This window comes from Ursus americanus, chromosome 15, assembly GCF_024610735.1.
Source record: "Ursus americanus isolate L20-20 chromosome 15, mUrsAme1.1.p, whole genome shotgun sequence".
NCBI classification, from domain to species: Eukaryota; Metazoa; Chordata; class Mammalia; order Carnivora; family Ursidae; genus Ursus; species Ursus americanus.
Genome location: NC_142141.1, coordinates 9,103,753 through 9,129,619, shown reverse-complemented (window position 1 = coordinate 9,129,619; position 25,867 = coordinate 9,103,753). Strand labels below are relative to the sequence as shown.

The 25,867-nt window shown below is 36.9% G+C and overlaps 1 protein-coding gene and 1 pseudogene across 1 annotated transcript; one reads left to right on the top strand and one right to left on the bottom strand.

Annotated features, from left to right (window-relative positions):
• Positions 1 to 572: 572 nt before the first annotated feature.
• On the bottom strand, positions 573 to 25,863 carry PANK3 (pantothenate kinase 3). The gene is made up of 7 exons (XM_045792075.2): positions 25,513 to 25,863; positions 16,352 to 16,704; positions 13,369 to 13,622; positions 11,193 to 11,369; positions 10,062 to 10,185; positions 7,905 to 8,030; positions 573 to 6,947 (listed from the first exon to the last, which is right to left on the bottom strand). Exons 1-7 carry the CDS (start codon positions 25,538 to 25,540, stop codon positions 6,897 to 6,899), a joined length of 1,113 nt encoding a protein of 370 aa, XP_045648031.1. The 5' UTR covers positions 25,541 to 25,863; the 3' UTR covers positions 573 to 6,896.
• Positions 20,118 to 20,741, top strand: LOC123788579 (large ribosomal subunit protein eL36 pseudogene; annotated as a pseudogene).
• Positions 25,864 to 25,867: the final 4 nt, after the last annotated feature.

Here is a 25,867-nt window from a genome sequence, read left to right as displayed (position 1 = left end):
TTCCTCACATATTAAGACCATCTTTTATCCCTTTCTTAGCTAACAGTCATTGTCTAAGTAAATGAAGTTTTGGTTTAGAGGAAGCATGTATGAAATAACACTTCCAAAGAAGTACCACAAAGTTCTAGTATCTCCTGTGGAGCACATATGAGAGTTTGTAAGAGCCACTCTGGTGTTGACATTCATTCCTGGTGTAGGGTGACACGGCCTCATTTGGAGAAAAACTGAAGTTTTCCACGTTTTAATAAATGTAAGTCCTACATTTCATGAAAGTTTGTATGTGTGAAGAACTTAATATGCTTTCTAATGATGGGAAGAGGCAGGTGGGGAAAAACTAATTCTATCTTATATAGGCAGACTAGATAAGGCCACTCTCGCTTCAGTGAATTCACTCAGCAAGTATTTATTTACTGAATGCCTTCTCTGTGCTAACTCCTGGGGACAGAGGTAGGACTGTGCCATGTCCTTGCTCTCAGAGTTTACTTTCTGCTACACGTAATTTCAATTAAAACTTTAATCAAAGTGAAAATGTGAGAGTACAATATATAAAATGAAATAAAAAGATACACATATTAAACAACTTAGAATTTATTTGGAAAGTAGGAAATAAGAATGATTTTAACATTTATTTAGAATATGAACAAAACTAGAAAAAGTTAAACTACAGGAAAGAAGGCAGAGAGTACCAAAGTTGGCTTAATGGCCATCCAATATAAACAAGCAAAACCTAAGTTTCTTTCATGCAAATAAGCATTAAGGAGAAGAGCACAGGAATGTTTATAGAACAGGCCACAACAAATATTTTAAAATTTACATAAGAAAATTTACATAAACGAGAAAATAAACTGGACAATTTACAAGAAATGTTTTATAGGTTACAATAGGCTATAAGTTAGTTTATTATGAATAAAATTTGTAGCACATCATACATTTTTACATCACAGATTCAGTGTTAAAATAATTCCAACATGACAAAGCTTAGACTTGACAAAACCAATGTGATAGATAGAATAAGGCAACTTAAACTGAAATGGCTTGTATAAGTAAAATTAAAACATACATCTACGTGTGATTTGGTCAATAACTGGGCAGAATTAAGACAAATGCCATTCAACTTCAGTTAAAAAGTCAAAGTCTCAATGTAGTTCAAATAAAAAGGGAAAGCATACAATGTATAAAAATTAGTAAAACTGTCTTAACAGGACTTACATCCTAATTCCATTAATTATATTTGGGACAAAGAGACTAAGATGTTGATGTTAGGTGTATAAGGTTACCTTTTGTTTCTAAACATTGCCAAAAAAAAAAAGAATATTGGAAAAAAATTGTAAATTTAAAAATGGCTTAGATATGCAATAACGACTGATTGTGCCAAGTATGATGTCCATGATTCAGAGACACAACGTAAAGCTAAAATAATCTCCAACAATTTGCATTACTTACGTATACTTCACAAATTATGTAAAAGCTCAAATGTTTTCTCTGAAAGCTACTGAAACTGTAAGCAATGCGATGAATGCAAGATGTTAATAGCAAAAAAAAGTCAGCAATATCCCAGAACAGAAATTCAGTTGTGTATTTTATACAATTCAAAACCTTGTATTTTAACTTCATTTACTCCTTTGAAAAATATATTCCTCATTAGTTCTTTTAAACACAAAATTAGTGGGAGCTGCAGCAAAATGACTGAAAAATTAAAAGAAAAATCATCCCTTACAACACAAAGAGCCAGAATATAAAGATTTCTAGAATTTTTTTAAGGAAAAAATATTATTTCCCCTCAAACACATCATTCAGCCCAACTATTTAGTACTTGAAGTCCCAGTATCAACTCATTGCTACGTTTATTTTAAATAAGCTGGGAATGTCAGAACCATGTATAATCTGATTATTCTCAGACAATTCTAAGGATAAGTATTTTAGGTCTTCATATTTGGTGGAAATGACTAGAACACATGATATTTCAACTCACCTGGAGGTAATTAAAATTGTTTCATAAATTTCGCTACAAAATGTGACGAAAGAACTAATTCCTGGAGGGGTTTATCCCGCATCTCTTCCTACTCACAATGACCAGAAAGAAACAACAGCTTAAAGAAAAGGGCCACTAAAAAATCCCAAATATATCTAATATTCAAACATTCATGAATCTAGCAGGATGTTTCTTTTTGTACAATGGAAAAGCTGTAATAATGTCCACATAATTTTAAAGTTAACACAATAAAAATTCCAGATACTTCCACAGATTAAAGTGTGCAACCATGTGTGCATGCACACACACACACACACACACACACAGACACTTTAATAATATAAATAAACCCCTCATATTAATTTAAGTATATCTACTTGGCTATTACAGACAAGAACATAACATTATGAGAGAATAACTAATACCATTCTACTGGCTTGGTGAGAATCCAGAATCTAGTGCCTCTATCAACATATACAAATCAAGTTAACTCCAAAACAGGACACGACAAATTATTTTAGTCTTACCAAATGCCACCATGAATGGAGCAACTAATTTTTTTCAGGATCCTGATGATAACTGAGTTGTTTCCCATTGTAACAAATCAATTCCCTCATTTTACAATGAAAGAAAATAACATTCAAAGAACCTAGAGCAGCGGCGGGCACTATTTCTAATGTAACACCAAGTTATGCTCCCACATCCACCAAATACACAAGCGCTAGCACAAGCGACAGAGACTGGAGATGGTTTGGAGTGGAAATCACTCAGAATTTTGGATATGGTCAAGAAAGCTGGGGTTATGATTAACCTTTTACACCACCATCATTTTTGTTAGACTATTAAAAATACCTTAAAGGAAGAAAAAAATTACTTCTTTTGGTCTTTGATTATTACTAGGTTCAGTAGAAAATATAAGACCACTACTGTCTCAAATATTGAAAACAGGCAGTAATACAGATAAAGCACATTATTTTCTGAGGTTATCTGATGACAGAAATGAAGTTGGCTGAATTCTTTCAGTATCAGAATAAAACCCACATTTAATAAACCTATTAGGAAAATAGGACATAAATCACATTTCCTGGCAAATCATCTTAAATAAGGTCAAAGAGTATTACAAAAAGGCAATATATCTCTAATATCTTGCTTATACATACCACAAAACAGTGAGTTAAATGCAAAATAATACACACTCATTTTTTTTTCTGGTGATTATCCTTTAAACAGTTTTTACATGGCTTTAAATAAGAAAGGATTTCTAAACTATATTTTCTCAAATGCAATAGACTAAAAAGCATAAAGTGCTCAACAGAAAAAAAGATACACTATACAAAATACGAACATTTTTGCATATAACAAGCAGAGTGGTTATAAAGGATATCTGGGAACTATTGCCTTGCTAAGCTTTCCACCCAAGAATGAAACCTTAGAAATCAAGGCAAGATGTGATGGACTGCTCTTACAAGGCAAGAGTCCCACTGGACACAGAGGAAAACCTTTCCCTTTAGCTGCATCATTTTTCTTACAGAAATGGGACTTTCAGGAATTGGTACCTACAATACAGTAATCACATTTGCATGCAAAGGTAAAAATCTCAGGAATCTTTACAGAGCCTAATATTTGGCAAAGAATCTGAACCTCTTGAAAGACTGTCAATGGCCATGTATATTACTGGCAATGGCACTGACTTAACCCAAACGAAGAGCCCACCTATTTAGAGTAGCTGAACAAGGAATGCCCCTGTTGACAGGCAAGCAAGTCTAGTACTATGTCTTTGGAGAAACTGGGTATAGAACTGAAGGCCATTAGTTCTAAATGTCTCTAGTTAAAAGGCAATCTTTTTTTTTTGCGGGGGGGGGGGGGGGAGGTTGGTGGTGGAAAGTTCTAGACCTTGTGTTCATCAAGCCTCAAAACAACCTGATAGTGCTCTTTATATCTGAAAATATTACCAGTTTTTACGAATGGAAATTAAATCCAAAGTTATAAAGAAGATTCTCTTGTGTGTATAGAACTCAAGATTTTTAAAAGGGTCTCTTTTTAGTCCTTTTAAAATTGTCTTCTCAAAGTTCAACTAGATAAGGTTCGGGGGATTTAAGTCACTGGAATCATCAAATTTGCTTCAGTGAAGGAAACTGACATTCTGGAGATTGTTGAGGCCAGTTAGGATGGGTCTTGGGCAACTTTATCAGTATCACTGGAAAAATGATATATAGCATGATGAAATGGCAGGATCCAATGTAAGACATTTTTGGATTGGTCAGAAACACAGCTAGTCTGTATAAAATAAACTACCCCAAATGAGCTACTTCTTAACCTCCTTCTGTATTAAAAAAAAAAAAAAAAATCCCATATTTTCCCCATAAAAAATAACATTTCCCACACCCCCCTCAAACATTCTTTAAAAAGCCCTTATTCATAAAGTTTTAATGGATACATGATAGTGTTCATTTTTAAGAGCTAGTTCTGGAACTGCACTGTCCAGTACAGTAGCCACTATCCAAATGTGGCTCTTGAGGACTTGGAATGTGGTTCACCTAAACTGAGGTGTGCCCTAAGTACAAATATATACTGGTTTTAAAGACAAAGGTAAAAAAAAAAAAATACGCTACCTCCTAAATAACTTTTTATAGTGATTATATGTTGAAATGGTGACACACCAGATATACTGGGTTAAATAGAAATATATAATCAAAATGATTTTCACCTGTTTCTTTTTACTTTTTAAATATGCCTACTAGAAAATGTAAAATTACATATGGCTTACACTTCATGTTCTTAAACTGTACAATCTAATAGAAATAGAGCTTTGAGGCATTATGCTGATTGGGCTAAAAACTAAACCTATTTACCACTGTATGCTTATAAAGAATTTTGTGAGATTGTAATAGAAAACTAGAATCTTGGCAGTCTTTATCACAACTCTGTGTTCACGCTTATTACTCCAGTAATTCTTGATTATACATGAGAATAGCCAAGAGCAACAGTGGTGAAATGGTTGTTCACTGCATATGCATTTTAACAGGTAACTTCAGTTTCAAAGGACAAAAAGTATGAATCACAATCCCAAATCAACCAAAGCACTGATCGAATTAACTTACGTGGACTCTGACCATTCCATTTCTTTCTTAAAGACAGCCGCAGATCTATAACTGCTAATACAGTTTACCACAAACTTGAAATTGTTATCATATAAAAATAAGAACTTTTTGTACAAATGTCCAAATGATAAAAATTTTAAAATAAATTGAACACATGACTTTTTGTGACAGAAATATCTAGCCATAACAATGGAAACATTTAGAAACATTTAGTCATTGTAGGTTTACAAAGTGACTTGCTGACCCTACATGAATTCAAAGTTCCAAATATTCTAAATTCTAAAAAAATCACCTTACATGCTTTTCCCTCTGAATATTCACTTCTATTCATGTGTTCATGTCTTTATATAAATAAAACTGAATTTTAAATATATGAGCACAAACCTTGAAAACTGTTAAGGAGAAATATCTTTATCAAGCACCTCTACTGCAAACTGTTCTTTATGGAGCAAAATTATGTTCCGTAAAAACATATTAATACTTTTCTTCCTATAACGTGAACAATTTTTAAGCTCTTCAAAGTACATCTGCATTTACTGGTAGTTTAAGGAGGTGAATATTTTCCGCAAGTCTACTTCTTAAACCAATTAAGTAAGTAACAGGCTTGAACAACTTTGCTCAACTACTGGACCTCCAAAAATGTTACTGCCAAAGTAAATATCTGAAAAAATTAATAACATTATAAAAAATGACTTCAAAATAGAGAACAAATTCCAAGGCAAAAGGATTTACAAATTTTGGAACTCTAAGGCCTTTATTACCAGAATGTATAAAACACTGATCCTTTTCTAATTCTGCAATACTGCCTCAGACCCCTGCAGTTTCAAAACAACTCATCTTTTAGATTTCCACGACATCTCTTTAGAATAAATGTGATTTTGTTGCTGTTCATAATAAAGTCTTTAGTTTTGAAGTTTCAGACCTAATTAAACAAATAACTAAGTTCAGGACCGAGATAAATGTGGTATAGAAAGAGCACAGGTCTCTATCAATGCACACAAACCATATTCTATTAGTATAGTCCTGGCACCTCATTAAATGGATTTTCAAGTAAGTAATTAAGCCTCTAATTAAAAAATACAAAACATTTTTTAAGTATAATGATTAACATAAAATACAGAAAGTGCAATTATCACCAATCATGTGATTTTCTAGGATTCATCTTAAAATTCAGGCTAATATTTAACAATAGTGTTTCAATTAAATTATGGCATTTGAAAAAGCTTATACTTCTGGGAAAAGATCACAAACATGCTTTTTTGGTGGGGGAAATGTTGAGAAAACTACAATAATGAATAATTCATATTGCCTTAACATTTCTAAAATCACATCAAAACGATCATCTTTGATAGCCATTTCAGTAAGTGTGATACAGGGTACGTTACTACCCACTTACTAGTAACCAAGACACACAGACGCACTTGTAACAAATATTCAGATCCAATTATCTTCAGGAGCTAAACATTTCAGAGACTTTAAGATTTGTGTCTGAGCATACAGTACTGCAATAGTTGGCTACATAAAATAAATAGAAAATCTTCTAAGAGGAAGCTCAATAATCAGAGGCTGTATTGCATTTAGGGATTTAACACTGGATATATACAGAAGGGAAAGCATTTCAATTAGAAATACTTCACATTACCGAGCTCCCTCTTTTAATATGGCAACTTTTAGCAGCTTACCATTGTGACATTTAAAAATCAACAGGAATAGTGCTACTCTGTTATCCTTTGGTTCCCAGTGACAAATAATGCAGTAATAATGCCTCTGGTTTTCAGTTCCTCATGGATGACATTTATTAGCAGAGAAAAACCTGATGCTTTTCAGCTGAAATTTGGCAGCCCAAGAAGTGCACCAACTGCTCCAAAGTATCCCTGTATAATTTTAAAACAATTATTAATGCAGTTCAGCTTTTTAAATTAGCATACAATATTAACAACTATTAGGAACTGATATTTATGTATAATCCACTTTAAGAACTTTTATTCAGAAACCTACCAATTTTTGTGTTGTCAGCTAATATTTGAAAAAGATGAAATACGAATTTTTAAGTGTGGCTTATAGACACTGAAAAGCTTCTAGGGCTATTACTACAATTCTAAGCCCCTCACCTCTCTCCTCAACACAATTCCTTTTGTTCCACCTGCCACTCTGCCACATACAGCATGCCCTGGGGAGCCCAAGAGCAGTGTACCATAGCAAGAGCAGTGACAGCGGAACATAAACACAAGAGAACACTCTGAATTTGTGTTATTACAATAATTAATATGTCCATCTGACCAGAAACAAAACAATGCAGGGTAAATTTACTTAATCCAAAACATTATATGAACTGATAATTTCAGATCAGAACAAGTGGATGTAGTGAATGAACAGGAAAAAAATCTTGAAGAATAATCTCCAAAATGTTAACAGTAGTCCCTCTGGAGGTGGGGGGTGAGGTTGTGGTGGGAGGACTAAGGAGAATCTTCATTGTTGAATTATTTATTTTTGTGGTAGGTATTCACATTTAATATTTGTTCGGGGAGGAAAAAAAAGAAAAACAAAATACAATTTAACTAAGTACACAAGCAGCCCCAATATTTAAGGAGCTCAAGACCTAATATCACTCTCTCTTGGTCAGAGGAAGTGGGAAACTCCATCTTAATGGGGTGCCTACCAGGTTCTAGTAACCCCTATCCCCCCAACTCAAACTGAAATGAGGGACTCAAAAATACTATTCAGGTAAATCATAGTTTTATACTTATGAGTACACAATAAGAAGCAGTAAATGAAACCTATATATAAAAGCATGCTATTAAAATTTGCAAAACATTATTTTCCTATCATACCTCATGCTCTAGAAACAATGCTTTCAGTTGACCTTTTGACCAGTAATCCAGTGCATATGCCAAAAGTTTCATTGAGAGAGTATTGACACGTAAAAAGTTTCCAACAAAGACAACTCGGTTTATCTTCTAAAAGAAAATGAGTTGAAATAAGAATTATCAAATAGAATTTATAATACAGTAGGGTTTAGAAAATCTCTATGTAAAAATGCAAACAACTACTACCTTTTTTTAGTGTCTATGACATTCCTGGTACATATATCTCCATAATCCTAAATATTTAAAATTTAGTCCAGGACACATCACTACACACTTGTCAAAACCCAAAGAATGTACACCAAGAGTGAGCCCAAATGTAAACTATGGGTTTTGGGTGATAGTGATGTGTCACTGCAAGTTCAGTGACTGTAAACAAACGTACCAATCTGGTGCTGGATGTTGACAGTGGGGGAGGCTGTGTAGCTGTGGGGTTCAAGGGTGTATATGGGAACTCTCTGTATTTTCTATTCAATTTTGCTCTGAACCTAAAACTCCTCTAAAAAATATAGTCTATTAAAAAAAAAAAGTTCTCGAAAGATCTTAATGATTTTAGATGAGACTTGTTTTTGAAAATGGCCAATAAACAATCTATTAAGAAAGTTAACTTGAGAAATAGTATTGAGATTAAAGGAGACAAATCCAAGGAAGAGTATTTTAAATGGGTTTAGGATTAAAAAACACTGTAAACTTGAGTCTTCCAGCATCTCTGGCCCCAGCCTAACCCATCAAGTCACTCTCTGCTAAGATTCCACTCACTAATTTGGTTCCATAGATACCTTGAAGGAAATCTTATATGGAGGAACTGGTGTTTCAATCTCAAGAAAACTTTTCTACTCTCACGATAGACTGGATTTTTCAATATACATTTTTGCACACTGAGTTTGGGTAGTGTAAACGCCAGTGAAAAGCTGGATCTACAGGGCTACGAAAAAAGGTCTCTGATTATTGTCACTCCCCCAAAGTGAAATATTACCTAAACCTGGGTTAAAACATCTGTTAGTGGCTCCCTCAACCAACTTACTACACTGTTATTGAGAAACTTAGAATTCTGGATTTAAACAGAATACTTGGAAGAATTAATTTGCATCTTTTCACAGTTGTTCTCTGCTGGAGCTTCTCTTTCCCCAAGTATCTGCATGCTGATTATCTCACCTCCTTTCAATATTTATCCAAGGATTACGTTTTCAATAAAGCCTTCCTTCAACAATCCAATTACTCAGCAATTTGTCTTCTGCTATTCTACTCCCAATTCTCTTTATCTTGTTTGATTTTCTTTTTTAAAAAATGGCATTTATCACCAAATATATGCTAAAAATTCATTAAATCACTAGAATGGATGGAAGTTGCACAAAGTCAGGGATCTTTGATTTTTTCACCAATGTATCCCAAGTGCCTAGAACAATGCCTGGCACATGGTACTCTGTAAATACTTCATGAATAAATGAATGAACAAATGAAGGATTCCCTCAAAAAGTAAAATTCCCAACTCATTTAAAGTATTTGATATCTACAAAAATTAAATAGGCAAATACGTCTATTACATGAAGGCAGAACTGTATATATAATCTCCTTCAAATAAAAATAACCTGACAATGAGGGTAAATATAGAAGTACATGCTTTTCGTAAGTTATACATCATTCAACTTTTACATGAAGAACAAGTCTCAATGCCTTCATAGCCCTGTACAATGCTGCTTGATCCATATGCAACAAGGCAGCACTGTAAAGAAGCCAAAGGCAGTAAGAAAACTTCTAAGCACTCGCTAATCAAATGCAACATTAACAGCAAAAAACACCCCTTTCAATAATTAGTTCAAGAAAATCCTATGTTTGGAAAGAATTTTCTTTTCTATCTTCAAGAAATTTAGGTTGTGTATTTCTGAAAAAGTTTCTAGATAAATTTGAAAATGTAAATATCTCTTTGTTCTACTTCCAACTTGAATCATCTACTTTCTTTAAAGGTAACATAACAATTAGGTACACAGGGCATATACAGCTAATGAGCCTTGGGATTTAACGGAGATCTCAATTCCTATAGGTCTCCTTAAGGAACACAAAGAAGCTGTGCTATATGTACATAAAGCTCCAAACCACATTTTTCAAATAGTTAATTTTTTTTACCTCATTAACAGCACACATTCGTGCCACAGAACCAATGTTATTGGTGATAGTAACTAAAGTAGCTCTTGCTAGATCTTCTTTACTAACAGATTCTCGCTTCTCCTTATAAATCATATTCCCAAAACTGCAGAGAAATGAAAAACAAAATTCTGTTGATAAAAAGCAGCATTTCATACATTTTTGGAATTTATCCTACAGATAAATTTACACAAGTACAAAATAAGGTATGTAACAAGGTTACTGACTGACCCATTGAACTATACACAGCAGAATATTGGAAGCCACCATCAAACTCTGATAAATCCACACAATAAAATACCAAGAGGCTGTTAATAAGGGAGGGAAGGTAGGAGGGGGAGAGGTAAAGGAAGAGAAAGGGGAGAGAGTAAGGGGAGAAAGGGAGAGAGGGAGGCCAGCAGATACACTAGGATATATTGCCTATTGAAGAGAAAGTATAGTAGCATGCTGTGTAATGGTATATAAATGTTACCTTCTGTATAAGGGGAGGATAAGGATATGTATTTATATTTGCATAAAGAAATACTGAAAGGATATTCAAGAATTAATAAAAATGGTTTCTTATGGAGAACACCAAGGGAGACTTCTTAATGCATATCTTTTTTTTTTAAGATTTTATTTATTTATTTGAGAGAGAGCAAAAGCGAGAGAGGTCACAGAGGGAAAGGGAGCAGCAGACGCTCAATGAAGCTCGATCCCAAGACCCTGATCTAAGTTGAAGGCAGACGCTTAACCAACTGAGCCACCCAGGTGACCCCTTAATGTTTATCTTATTTTTTTTTTAAAGATTTTATTTATTTATTTGACAGAGACAGCCAGCGAGAGAGGGAACACAAGCAGGGGGAGTGGGAGAGGAAGAAGCAGGCTCTCAGCGGAGGAGCCTGATGTGGGGCTCGATCCCAGAGCACCAGGATCATGCCCTGAGCCGAAGGCAGACGCTTAACGACTGCACCACCCAGGCGCCCCTATCTTATTTTTAAACTACATGAATGTAAAACTTTGGAACTTTAGGTTCCAAGTTGGGTAAGAGTAAGCCCCCTAACAACTTCCTGATACGTTGCTTTCTAAAAACTAAATAAGCAACTTTCATTATAACATAAATATTAAACTTACCTAGATGCTACAGCCCAACCTGGCAGACCAAATCTCTCATAATCTCCTCCGTAAATATCACGGACCAGCTTGTCAGCTTGGGTGCTGTCACCTTTGGATGCCATTTCAAGAGCCTCTTCAAAACTTTCACAGCCAGTCAATAAACAGCATAAACCCAGAAAGGTGCCCCCTCCAAGGCTAAAGAAAATAAAGAAAACTGGGTAAGTTATATTTACATACTGTATTCTTTCTCCAGAGTAAAAAGGTGGAATTTTCATGTAATTAATAAACACGAAGAAAGAACACATTGCTAATGCCAAGTGCTGATATATCAACATATTGAAGGTAAGAAAAATGCCAAACCAAACTTGTCAGATTAAAGAATAAACCAAAGGGGAAAAAATCAGTTGGTGATAGCAATATGAAAGCAGGAAGAGATGTTTTGTATCTTCTAATATCTTTACCCAATTCCTTATATTTTGTAATTGCTAAAAATAAATGCTTTTACATGTGGGGGAAAAAAAGCATTAAGTGTTAAAAATTAGTACCATATAAATTAAAAGGAGAAAACTTGTAACTCTAAATGGTTTCCAGGAAATGATTTAGTGAAAGGCCTATTTACTTGGTCTGACAAGGTTGAAATCAACTCAATGTGACACATTAGCATTTAAAATGACCCAGAAATGAATACGGTGAGAAAATTTATGTTAGGCTGGTCAACGTTAATGATAAAAATTTACTTGGTTCTATTATTCTTTTGGATATGCTGATGAAATGAAGTCATGCTTCTCTAGTTCCTAAAATCAAAACCTCTGCTCCCCAGTCTCACCTAAATTTCCAACAGACTCCATCTATCCCTGGCCACCACTGGAATTTAGTTAACGGACTGAATTTCTTTTAGAATTGATTGAAATAGGTAATATTTCCCTGTAATTCTTTGGCATTGAGTTACAAGGGAGGTAGATTTTTAGCCACCACAGAGATAAAATACCAATTAAATTTAAGTAACACTTAGGGGTGCCTGGCCAGCTGAGTCAGTAGAGCATGTGACTCTTGATCTCAGGGTCATGAGTCTGAGCCCCACATGGGGGTAGAGTTTACTTAAAACAAAAAAATTTAAGTATCACTTTAATAAGAGTACTACTTTAAAATGGAATTGAGTTTTTTTTTCATAAACCCCCAAATCTTCCTTCCTCAAATAAGCAGGAGTCTCTATCCTTCTTAAAAGCTGATAAAGTATGTACAAGAATCATAAGGACAATTTTAAAATTTCATTTTGCAATAGTATTTCAGGCATTATAGAAAATCTTATGGGATATTTAGTCATCATGTTATCCCATAATAAGCTCATGTTAAATTCATCTTATAAGAATTATTTATTACAGGGGCACCCGGGTGGCTCAGTTGGTTGAGCATCTGATTCTTTTTTTTTTTTTTTTAAAGATTTTATTTATTTATTTGACACAGAGAGAGACAGCCAGTGAGAGAGGAAACACAAGCAGGGGAGTGGGAGAGGAAGAAGCAGGCTCCTAGCGGAGGAGCCCGATGTGGGGCTCGATCCCAGAACGCTGGGATCACGCCCTGAGCTGAAGGCAGACGCTTAATAACTGGGCCACCCAGGCGCCCCTGAGCATCTAATTCTTGATTTCTGCTCAGGTAATAATCTCAGGGTCATGAGATTGAGCCCTGCATGGGGCTCCATGCTCAGTGGGAGTCTGCTTGAGATTCTCTCTCTCCCTCTGCCCCTCCCGCCCTCAAATAAATAAATCTTAAAGAAAAAAAGAATTATTACAATGTCGCCCAATACTACACTTAAATGTGAACCTAATCCAACCAGCATGCAAGCTGACCAGTGGCAAACTTCAGGCTTAAATAGATCTACAAAAGTGAAAAACAAAAGGAGGAATGCTTTGGAAAACAAAGTCATTGGAATCATTCCAGATAAAAATTCCCTCTTACAATTATGGAAATGTTGATGCCAACTGATGTTAAGCAAATATAAATATTATTATAGTTTGCGTCTTTATACACATACCTTATAAAACAATATTATCTGCAACACTTTAACTTATACTTACACATCTACACTTCTTGCTACTGGACAAAATGCATGTTAGAAGCTAGCATTAAGATGATTTCACAACTTTTGTGTATAAAAACAACATGAATGCTGCAATAAGAACAGAAAGGTCACTACCTTGTCCCGGTTACTCGTTTATAGTTGTCTTTGGAATGGACTGCTAAAATACTGACTCCTGAACCAATGTTCACTATCAGCAGTGGATAGGGATCATCCAGGTTAAAAGGCATCTTTTGGCATCGCTCAGGTTCTGAGGCATTAGCAAAATAATAGCACTCTGCTTGTCCATTGAAACTGACAGAATCTATATACAGCAAGCCCTTTACAAGGCAGTCAAGTTCATCCAGTTTGTGTAGGTGGAGGTTTCCAATCTATAAAAAAACACCATAGAAGTTTTATAAAGTGAACAAGGGACAGTATTCAAAATATTTGACTCAAATGCACTGTATAATTTTCATGTACTTTATAAAACTTCAAAATCATCTATGACCCATACATTTTCACTTGTTTTGTGTCAGAATCTTTTAGCTCAGTGGTTCTCAATGGTGGTGGTATTACCTCTGGATGCATTCTAGAAATTTTTAGGGATATTTCAGTTTTCACAAAGATGAAGAGGAGAAGACCAAACTAACATTTAGCGGGCAGGGACTTGGGATGCCAGAAATCTGCAATGGGTAGGGCAGTTGTGCAAAAACAAAGAATTATCCCATTCCCGCCTTATCTTTGAGCCTTCTGACAGTTTTTAGGCAGCAGTAGAAAAATGTGTCTATAATTATCTGAGCCTATGGAAGCACAAAGTATTCTTTATATGGCTTTAATATGTATATGCTAAATTTGCTAGCAATGCAACCACCATACAAACTAAGGAAATCGATCGGACTCTTTTATTGTTTGAACTGTCCTAAGTGTTATTTAGCATCTTAGAGTGTTATGTCACAAACAGCAACACCATTTATGGTACAAGATTCTCCAATAAAACATACCATTATCAGCTTTAGATTTTATGGTGAGTTTATGTTTAAGTGCCAGCATCTAACTATCTCACTATGCCCTCTCATGTGATCACACCAGAGAATCTACCGATATATAAATACCTTCATTTCCTGTCTTTATATTATAGTCTGAGTACTAGTTTGAAATTATTAATTCATTTCAGGTTAATAAGGAATGTATTATAAACTATTTGTAAAAAATATTTCAGCTTAGGGGCGCCTGGGTGGCTCAGTCGTTAAGCATCTGCCTTCAGCTCAGGTCATGATCCTAGCGTTCTGGGATCGAGCCCCGCATCGGGCTCCCTGCTCCGCTGGGAGCATGCTTCTCCCTCTCCCACTCCCCCTGCTTGTGTTCCCTCTCTCGCTGCCTGTCAGATAAATAAACAAAATCTTAAAAAAAAAAAAAAAAAAAAAAAAGATTTCAGCTTAGAGATCACTTCCTCTGGGAAGCTTTTGTTCCCTCCAGAACTTGTTTGGTAATAGTACTCTAGTGTTCCCATGGCACTGCTTTTCATATCACTACTATTAATTATAAGGCATTGTACTTTAACTCACTTATCTGTGTGGACTAGAATACCATACTCTTTCAAGGCTAAGACTGTGTCTTATTCCCAGCTGAGTTCTGTGTCTAGCATAATAACTGACACATACTAGGTGCTCACGTATTAGCTTAATTAATGATTGAGCATCAACAGAAACAGTTATTACAGAACTTCATCACTAGAAAATATTGATACTTCTGGGGCACCTGAGTGGCTTAGTCAGTTAAGATTTGGCCTTCAGCTTGAGTCATGATCCCAGGATCCTGGGATTGAGCCCCAGGTTGGGCTCCTGCTCAGCAAGGAGTCAGCTTCTCCCTCTGGCCTCCCCCTGTTCAAGCTCTCTAATAAAAAATCTTAAAGAGAAAGAAGAGAAAAGATACTTCAATGTCCAGGTGAAAGCTGGCATCAAGGACACTGCTTCTGGTAAGAATTCTGACAAACACTAAATATCACATGTCCAAGAAAGCTAGTCTCAAATTTATGAAATTTATGTTCAAATTACTCAATAAATTGAATACAAATCAGTATTATCCACCAAAAGAAAAGAATTAGTATCAATTTAGACTTTTAAACTATCCCGAAGTTTAAGGGGCCCACTTATGTGAGTCATGTAAGTGATCACTTACGTTCTATAAACAGACTTTTCTTATATGAATTTAAGAAATAAATGGTTCACATGCATATTTTCAAAGAAATCAAATTTCAGTAGCCCCAAATGCCAACTTTATAATCTTTATTCTAATGGAAAGGACTAGAAGCTTGGCAAATCCCCACTAGCACTTAAATCAGTGTTTATATAGTCCTCTTGCCATATCCAAATGACCCCCTTTGAGACAGGAACATGGTAAGGTTGGTGGATAAAACCAAAAAAAGAGGTAACAGGGACTCTCAATCAGATGTCTACTTAATCAAAAGACACTAGCTTCAGCTGACTTTTTTTTTTTTGGTGGGGGGAGGCAGGACAAGGGAAAGAGATGGCCTTGGGAGAGTGGACTGTATCGGTAATACATAAAAGCAATGCAAACACAGGACAGTAATAGTGAAAATAATTCAAATGCCACTTATATTTGGCTTTGTATACTGCCAAATTCACTGAAATCCCCCTTTATTGTCGCCTTATAGCAGTCCTTAAACTTAAGCAGGTTTTACCAAATATGTACAATAAGCCCAAATCTAGGCAATTTTTTACTCAGCCTATGAAGGTACTTAAATGTCCCAAATGAAAAGCTGGTCATGAATACATACTTCCTCCACATCCAGCACAGGGAACTAATCTAGGAAACATGCTAGATGGAAACTTAGCCTCATATTTTAAAAATTAAAGAGGGGGTGCCTGGTGGCTCAGTGGGTTGAGTCCAACTCTTGGTTTCAGTTCAGGCCATGATCTCAAGGTTGAGATTAAGCCCCACGATGGGCTCTGTGCTCACTGTGGAGTCTGCTAGTTCCTCTCCCTCTGCTCCTCACCACCCCCACCCCCACCTCCTCGCATACACTCTCTCAAATAAATCTTTAAAAAAAAAAAAGAGAGAATGGATATCAATTTTTGGCTTTGAATAAGATACCTACTGTGCGAAAATCTTCTTCAAACTTGTAAGCACCACCTCCTGTAGCACATAGCACCGTGTGTAATGTTGAGAAGTTTTTATCTCTTCCCATTTGAATAAAAGTTGGCAGGTCATGGGTTGGAAATCTGATAAAGTGCAAGTTCCCTCTTCGCCCAAAAAGTGTTAAATCCTTCAGTTCAAGGTGTACATCCCGAATACCAGTGGATCCATATGCTACATTAGAAGTCAAATATTTCCGGATACTTTTTAAGCTCTCAACTTCTTCTTGTTCTTCCTCTGCTGTGATATCAATAGGTTCAAAATATGAGAGCTTTACTAGAGTCCCCCCAATGTCCATGCCAAACCATGGGAAAGCTGTGGATAAAAAAATATACATATATATCAACTTAAGAAATGCAAATTAGGAGCTAGTTAATTAGCACAAACTTCATATACCCTGAATCATGCAGTTATTATTTTGGGGTAAGATGCTTCTTCTATGTGCAACTCAACTTTTTCCCTTTGAAGTATTACTTTATATATTTTCTGAAAACCTGTAACTTGGGATGCTTAGAGTTGGCCCAGAGCCTTTTAATTCCTGGTCAGGTAGGTATTCCTTTTCATTTATTAAATACTTATCATATGCCTCAGGGGATCAGGAAAAATTTGGACCAATTCTATTTTAATAAATAGGTCATCGCCTATGGCTTGATAATGTTTCTAATAAGATTTTAATGTAATAAATACTGGCCTATAATTACTTCAAGTAACCAAGGGAAAAAGTTCCTCCTTAAAAAGAAATCTTATTCTTTGCTCATTAAACATTCTATTTCTTTGGTACAGCTGGTTAATAAAATTTGCAGTTAATAATGTTGAAGGTAAGTCTACTTGGCACATTTGGGCAGGCAGTTTGGGTTTGGGACTTGGTACTCTTTCACTAACTGGACTTATATGACTTTGGAAAAACCATTAATTTCTCTGAATCCTAGTTTATTTAAGGTCTGTTTCTATTATCTGGGATCTTAAAATGATAAGAGACTCAAGAATAATTTAATACTTAAAGAAAAAATAGTTCCCTCCAAAATCTGTTTCTTAAATATTAATATTTTATTTGATATATGTGACTATGAGAAACCAGGTACATACAATTCAATAAGTAAGGATTCTATGCATTTCTCCATTTCAGAATTTATGTTTATTGAAATTAGTAAGTAATATTAATTAATTGAGGAAGGAGTAATTCTCATTATCTTCTTCTGGAGAAATAGTTCACTTGTCTTTTTTTTTTTTTTTTTTAGCTCACTTGTTTTTGTATTTGAAACTCAAGTTCCAGATACAGATCTACACTAAAGACAGTGTTAAAAAAGAAACTTCTTAGGGGCGCCTGAGTGGCTCAGTTGTTAAGCGTCTGCCTTCGGCTCAGGGCATGATCCCAGGGTCCTGGGATCGAGCCCCACTGGGAGCCTGCTTCTTCCTCTCCCACTCCCCCTGCTTGTGTTCCCTCTCTCTCTGGCTATCTCTCTCTCTCTGTCAAATAAATAAATAAAATCTTAAAAAAACAAACAAAAGAAAACAAACAAAAACTTCTTAAAAAAAAAAAAAAAGTAAAATGACTTAAGACCATAACCTGGGGGGCACTAAGATCCCAAACAGGCACAACACTTTTGTGCCACCTACAGATTTTTATAAGCAACTAAAATGTAAAAGAAACAGACTCAATTTTCTCAATTTTTAAATCCCTAGTAGCAAGCAGCAATACTAACAGTTACAGAGGGGAAATTTACAGCAACTGTTTGCCTGGACAACACACTGAAAGAAAAAACAATATGGAGTAGCTCTACTGATCGAATAAGCCAAGAGACATCTTCAGAATTTTCCTCATCTGTTAAACAAGTATGTAATGAGGATACTTTTCAATGGACTTTAGATAAAACAGGAAATAACTAAAATGATTTTCTAAAGATTTTATTTATTTGAGAGAAGAGAAGGGGGGGGGAAGAGCGGGGAAGGGCAGAAGGAGAGGGAAGAACAGACACCGTGCTGAGCAGGGAACCTGATGTGGGGCTTGATCCCAGGATCCTGATATCATGTCCTGAGCCAAAGGCAGACTGAGCCACCCCGACGCCCGATTTCTCTTACTTGATTGACGTTTGATTCTAGGTTTCATGGGGGTAGGTGTGCAAATCACTGTTGCCACATATAGTGCATATTGGGATAGAAAAATTTCTACAAGGTAAAATTTATTAAGCTAAAAACCTTTATTTTCCAAAATTAAAAATACTTCAAAAATTGTTTAAGTTTATAGTTTCCCTTTCTTTGTCTTTGTCAGGTGTCAAAATACACATACAAATAAAAATGTCACGTCAGAGCAAACTACAATGCTGAAAACATTACGAGGTTCAAAGATCATGATATTTTTATTTTTAGTCAGAAGTCCCTGTCTCCTCCCAGGTTTATAAAAATGTGAAAACTGCTGTTCTTGAAAGAAAAAAAAACCCAATTAACATTTATGTGAAGAACTTTTAATTCTTACATGAAACCATAAATTAAGTTTTGAAAGAACCTTACTGCCTAGGAAGATATTTGAAGTTTATAAGATGAAATACTGGAGAGTAAGAAATTTTCTACTTTTCTAAAGCTATTCAGGAGCACCAAGATTTTTGACCCCAAGGGTCAAGGGCCAATTCCAAAATACATACCTGGAATAGGCAGTAGAAAAAGTCTCACTGAATGAAATCCTGTTTGTGAAATCTAGGGTGCTGGAGAGAAAGTATTAACTAGTTCTTTCCCACAGGAAGAAAACTACTGTTTAGGTATAATTACCATTAAAATGATAAAGAAAAACAAACAAAAACCTTCCACTGCTTCTCCTTTTAAAAGGCTTTTGTCTGGGTGGCTCAGTCAGTTAAGCAGCTGCCTTCAACTCAGGTCATGATACCAGGGTCCTGGAATCAAGTCCTGCACCAGGCTCCTTGGTCAGCAGGAAGCCTGCTTCTTCTCCCTTGTCTGCTCTGCCTGCCACTCCCCCTGCTTGTGCGTTCTCTCTCTGACAAATAAATAAATAAGATCTTAAAAAAAAAGGCTTTTGTTGATATATTTGCATGAACAACCAAACTTGTCTTATCTGAAAAAAAAACTTCAGAAAGTAAAATAAAAAATTGTAAACAAAGCTATGTTTTATTATTACAGTATATCGAATCCCTCATTTCTTTTAAATTACATTAATTACTGAAGAATATTGTAAGATATGTATGACATGTAACACATAAAGAATAACAACTACCGGGGTGCCCGGGTGGCTCAGTCGGTTAACTGTCTGACTCTTGGTTTCAGCTCAGGTTATGATCTCAGGGTCATGAGATCGAGCCCCACACTGGGCTCTGTGCTCAGTGGGGAGTCTGCTTGAAGATTCTTTCTCTCTAAAATAAGTAAATCAATCTTAAAAAAAAAGAAAAAGAGTAGCAACCACAAACTCATGAAACAATATTACCATTCAATTTTAAATCTTTGTGTGACCCACTTTTGTACAGTGGACCAGAGAAACAGAAGATTCTATGAAATAACTGCAAATTAAACTGGAAAAACTGTATGATTTCTTTAACGGTTACTGCCCTACAGAGGTAGGTTTTTAAAATTAAGAATGCAAAAAGCCCAAGACTCATCTCACATCTAGTCTATGAGATACGTCTGTTCTTGTAGTGCTGCTACCTGTTCTTAAGGGAAGGGTAATTAGAGATGCTATATTGTAGACGATGAATTTCTCAGTAATCATGTGCAAACTAGAACATTATATGTCCTTTCTATTTCTTAGTAAATCTCAGTTATGACAATTTTCTTCCTAAAATCAGGAAGGTAGGGACTGAAAGAACTCAGCCTTGCCAGTGACTCCAAAGAAAAAATTTGTAACAGCCACCTTTGGCATAGTGAACCTTTGGCATAGTGAACCTTTTAACTCAGTAGAGTTCTGGAATTCATTTCCTTATGCCAGAGGGGGAGAAAAAAATTACATTAAAAAAGTATGGGGCCCTCTGCCGCGGAAGCCATGGAGGAGCAGCAGCCATGGCTCTGTGCCACCCTATGGCTGTGGGCCTCAACAAGGGCCACAAGGTGACTTAGAATGTGAGCAAGCTGAGGCACAGCCGCCACCACCACCACCTCACCAAGCACACCAAGTTTGTGCAGAATATGATCCCAGAGGTGTGCCACTTCACCCCATTCGAGCAGTGTGCGCAAGGTCTCCAAGAACAAGTGTGCCCTCAACTTCATCAAGACAAGGTGGGGACACACATCTGTGCCAAGAGGAAAAGAGAGGAAATGAGCAAAGTCCTGGCAGCCATGGGCAAAGCAGCAGCCAAGAAGGACTGAACCCCCTTCCCCTCTGTATGTAATAAAGCCTCTTTGGAACTTGAAAAAAGAAAAAAAAAGTTTAATTTTTAAAAAATTTTATTTTTAGGTAATCTCTACACCCAATGTGGACTTGGAACTCACAACCCTGAGATCAAGAGTCCCACGCTCTACCGACTGAGCCAGTCAGGTGCATCCACAGAAAACACAAATTCTTAATTATGATCCACTCCTATCATCTAGTAAGTGGTCTGATTACCAATCTTTACATTTTCCAGTACATTAAAAAAAAAAAAAAACCAAAACTTATTTTGTCACTGACCAAAACAGGAGGGGGAAAGGGACATGGAACTCAAACTTTATTTGCAATTCTTTTTTTTTTTTTAAAGATTTTATTTATTTATTCGACAGAGATAGAGACAGCCAGCGAGAGAGGGAACACAAGCAGAGGGAGTGGGAGAGGAAGAAGCAGGCTCATAGCGGAGAAGCCTGATGTGGGGCTCGATCCCATAACGCCGGGATCACGCCCTGAGCCGAAGGCAGACGCTCAACCGCTGTGCCACCCAGGCTCCCCTTTATTTACAATTCTAAGTATGAGGCAAATATAAGGTTATTAAGTACAACCACAGGTCCACTAATAGCTTATGAGGTAAGAAAAATATCAGTTTCCTACAAAATCAGGTAAGTATCTACACCTATAGCTTTGTTGCTTCTAGCCAAGAGACAGGTTAAAAGCTGGGTCACCAGTGCATGAGCAGGCTACTTACTGCATATAACCTCAACATTTTTTTTTCTTTGATAATAAAACTCTCCACTGCCAAGATGAAAATGAACCAAAAAACACATTTAAAAAGGAAAACACATTCCATACATACAAATGAGTACTCTGATGACGGGAAATATGCACTGCCTTCTCCAGACTTTCCTAAAATCTATATGGCCTTCAAAAAAATAACTCCTACTCTGTTTCTCAGCTGAGCCTAACAGAACTGTCATTAGTTCCCCATCAGTAACAAAAATAACCAGAATTATCATAAGCATAAAGTGTTACCAAGAATTATCTTTCTAACCAGGAAGACTGTGTATGAAGAAACCTGCCAAATCCAATCCCCTTGATATCTAGCAGAAGATATCTTGCCACAGGGCAAATTGTTGATTTCTAACAAAATGTGTTATAAGAGTCTGGTGTCTTGCTAGGTGTTGTAAAGGGGTGGGGGAGAAACATTAAAGAACTGTTTAATTGCTATTGGCTCCATGCAGATTTCAGCCCAAAGGGGTCCTATGCCAAATTAGGATTTGATTGTTCTGTAGCAGAAAAACGGACCAAATGATGAAAATGTTTAAAACATTAGTGGATTATTTTAAGAAGCAAAATTCTAAAATGGGCATGCGCACTGGTAAATTCCAGGTATGCTTCAAGTTCTTGCATAAAAGACATTCATTTTGCTCTTCCCAATAATCACTCCAAATAAGAGTGTTGGTGTTTTGAAATAGACTAAGAAAATAACCACGTTCACACATTTGGTATCATAATTCCTTAAAAGAGTGTTAGGTAAGTATTTTTTCCTTCGGTAAATTAGGTACATCTAAGGGAATATCAGAAACCATCATATTCAATTGCACCTTATTATCTATTGGAAGGGATAATTCTCTCTCTCTCTCTCTTTTTTTTTTTTTTAAAGATTTTATTTTATTTATTAGACAGAGATAGAGACAGCCAGTGAGAGAGGGAACACAAGCAGAGGGAGTGGGAGAGGAAGAAGCAGGCTCATAGCGGAGGAGCCTGACGTGGGGCTCGATCCCATAACGCCGGGATCACGCCCTGAGCTGAAGGCAGGCACTTAACCGCCGTGCCACCCAGGCGCCCCTCTCTCTCTCTCTCTTAAAAGTAGGCTCCACAACCAGCATGGAGCCCAACATGGGGCTTGAACTCACAACCCTGAGATCAAGACCTGAGCTGAGATCAAGGGTCAGATGTTTAACCAAGTGAGCCACCCAGGGGCCCACAGAAGTGGTAATTCTTAAGTAATGATTCAATTTACAAACAGGCCAATCAAATTATATAGAAGCAAACTACACACATATACCACATACTTCTCTCTGCTCTTGACAAAAGCTTCAGGTAACAGCTTGGGTTAGCAAAGCAGAGATTCAAAAACCTTTATCTTATCAAATTAAAAAAAATGTATCTTTTACTATCATCTTGTTAATTAGGCTACATGCCATTAAGGTAAGCAAAACAAAGATTGAACATACCTTAAGACATCTGTCAGCCGAGGTACAGAGGAACCCATGATTGTTTGGCTTTTTAGTATCTAATATTTAAGCAGTGTGAAATATTTAAGGTAAAGCAAACACACACTGCCATTTTTCAGGTTTCCATATTTTCACTAGCAAAAATTTTTCATAAGGTTAATGTTTGACTTCATTCTTCCCCTGGAGTTGAATTAACACATATTTCAAATGCTAACCTTTTACTTATACAATCCAGCAGATGAAACTAATTCCTTATTTTCTGGTTAAATATATGCATTTGATTTACAACCTCCTAATATACTAGTGATGTATCTAAAAGCAATGCTTTCTAACACTTAGGTGACTGTAAGAAAGAGTGGGCAGACAAAGCCACTTGTTTAATGCAGCAATGCATGTAAAGATAGTGCCTTACACATAATGAAGTGCTCACTAAATTTATAATTACAAAAAAAAAACCCTACACAAGTACTCAAAAACAACAGAAATATACCTTTGGTAACCTGAGTGTTAATACTGCTAAAAACATTAGAAATAACACTTTCTGGTTACATATATTTATAATTCATAATCGAAATACTTCCCCTCACACACAAAAACAAGATGTTCTTTACTTTTCCTGTGAAGAACGAAGCAGATAACGTCATCTTTTATACGAAAGAAACAGGAAATGTTACTTTAGACTTCTAAATCATATTAACTGACTAGTGTTTCAGCATCGCTCTTTTATCATTAATGGTTTCGTAATGTAGTAGTAACTAACTTTAAAAAATAGGTGTTCTTGGGGCACCTGAGCAGCTCAGTTGGTTAAGTGTCTGCCTTCAGCTGAGGTCATGATCTCAAATTCCTGGGATGGAGCCCCACATCAGGATCCTTATTCTGCAGCGGGGAGTCTGCTTCTCCCTCTCCCCCCATTTGTGCTCTCTCTGTCTCGAATAAATAAAGCCTTAAAAAAGAAAAAAAGGTGTTCTATATCTTTGCAGAAACACCTCTGACAGAGGTGGCATTCACACCTGATTACAAGTGTGCCTAAATCTAACAAATCAAATCACTATTATGACAAAAAGAAAATACCATTAAGAGTCTGCATATGAGCTTGTCATAGTTAAACTTACTTTACTAAATGGAAGTTCCAACACAAGCAGGGAAAATACATGTGTTAAGGGAAGATGTCCAAGTGTTTTACATTACTGCATCTGTTCAAGATTAGTTTAATTAGGCAAATATAAAAAAAATTAGAAGTGATTCTATAGTACTGTCACTTAAGCCTTCACATCACTATTTTATAGACTCCTTGAACAAGAACTCTTTAGTTATCACAAGAAATTATCATTATGTTTTTTTTTTCAGCAGGCAGATAAAACCACCAGATCAGAAAGGTTTGTGTTTCTCTAAGTATTTCGACTAAACTATACCCCTATGTGTGCAGAAAAAAAGAACACTGGACTATGAGTCAGTCGAAACCTCATTAGCACAGACAGAGTTGGTTGGTACAGCCTTGGAAAAGTTACTCTGGGGCTAAATAAACTCAATTTCCTCATCTGTAAAATTAACATCAAATTACCTCACATTTAAATAATTAGTCGTTTTCAGAGTGCTTTGGTATGTTGCCTTTCCTGTGCGGTTACAAGAATCCTGAAGGGCCAGAAAGGAAGGTGTCAATGCTCCCTTCTACAGATTTCTTAGAACTGTAAGATCACATGAGACACTAAAAACTGTGAAATGCCAATACAATTCTAAGATAAGCATGCTTTTCCCACATTCCTACTTCCTCTGGGAGAATGTACTTACAAAGTAGGAAAATAATGAGTGATAAACTATTTACAGGAGTAAAAGGGTTTTAAAAAGCTAAAAATAAAAAGGAAATGAAAGTTGATCTCTCTTAAAACATGTAAAGAATGTTTCATTAAAAAGTACGTACATATATAGTCGTAAAATCTCTAATAAGAGCATTCACCAAAATATTAATAGTGGCTAGCTCTCAGTGGCGGGAATACCAGTGATTTTTACCTCTTATTTGTTTCTTTTTTAAAGCAAACACGACCCAGTTGCTATTCTAAACAAAAACAAGCCAAGGCAATTACCCACCGGTAGGTTACAGGAGTGTTTTAAAAAGACTCTAATTGTAGCAGTGACAACTCCCTGGAGCAGACCGGTATTTCAAGGACACAAACGGGAAGCACAGAAATTAGTGGGGGGAAAAAAAAAAAGAAATAGAAAAAAAGGGGTGGCAAATGCCCCCACGCAACTGACATCCATTTTCAACCCGACTTCAGGGGAAGCTAGGTGAGTGGACTGGTAGCTCTAGTCTCGCCTGGCAAAAACCGAATCAAAAATTCCCCCAAGCGCGTCCTAGATCTCGAGGAGGAAGTGGGAGGAAAGGGCCAGGGGACGGCAGGCGTTGTCACGCGCGCACAGGATGGAGAGGGAGCCTCCATCCCGATGCTGAAATGGTCCTTGCGCCCCCATCCCGTGCTGGGCGCCGGCGAGGAGCGACAGGCCGGGAACGAGGCCGCTCCGCTGAGGCGCTTCCACACGGGGCCCAAAGTGCTCTCCCAACCCGGCAGGCCCAAGCCCCCATCTTACAGGGTTTCTTGGCATCCTTGATCTTCATGGCGTCTGCGGAAGGAACCAGGGGTAGCTTAGGTCCGGAGCACGCACGGTAGTGGCGGCGACTCCGGAGGCGCCTGGGCCGCGCGGGAAGGCCCAGCCGGTTCCTCCCCTCAGGCCGGGTGGGGCGGGCCTAGGGCGGGGCGGCGGCGCCTGAGGCGAGGCCCGGCCCTGGGGGCGGCCTCCCCACCCCCGCGAGGGTGTGCCGGGACCGAGCGAGCTGGGGAAGGCCGCCGGCCTCGCCGCTCCGGGGCCCCCCCGCAGCCGCTCCAAACAAAAGGCCCCGGTCCCCCGAGCCGCCGCCGCCGCCGCCGCACTGAGAAATAGCCCG

Excerpts from the sequence above, each read along its gene's own strand:
- PANK3 (XM_045792075.2), bottom strand. The coding sequence starts at position 25,540 with ATGAAGATCAAGGATGCCAAGAAACCCT. Across the intron at positions 13,623-16,351 it reads TTGAAGAAGATTTTCGCACA|ATTGGAAACCTCCACCTACA; the intron begins GTAGGTATCTTA and ends GTTTTTTTATAG. Across the intron at positions 8,031-10,061 it reads GAATGTGTGCTGTTAATGAG|AAGATAAACCGAGTTGTCTT; the intron begins GTAAAAAAAATT and ends ATTTTCTTTTAG.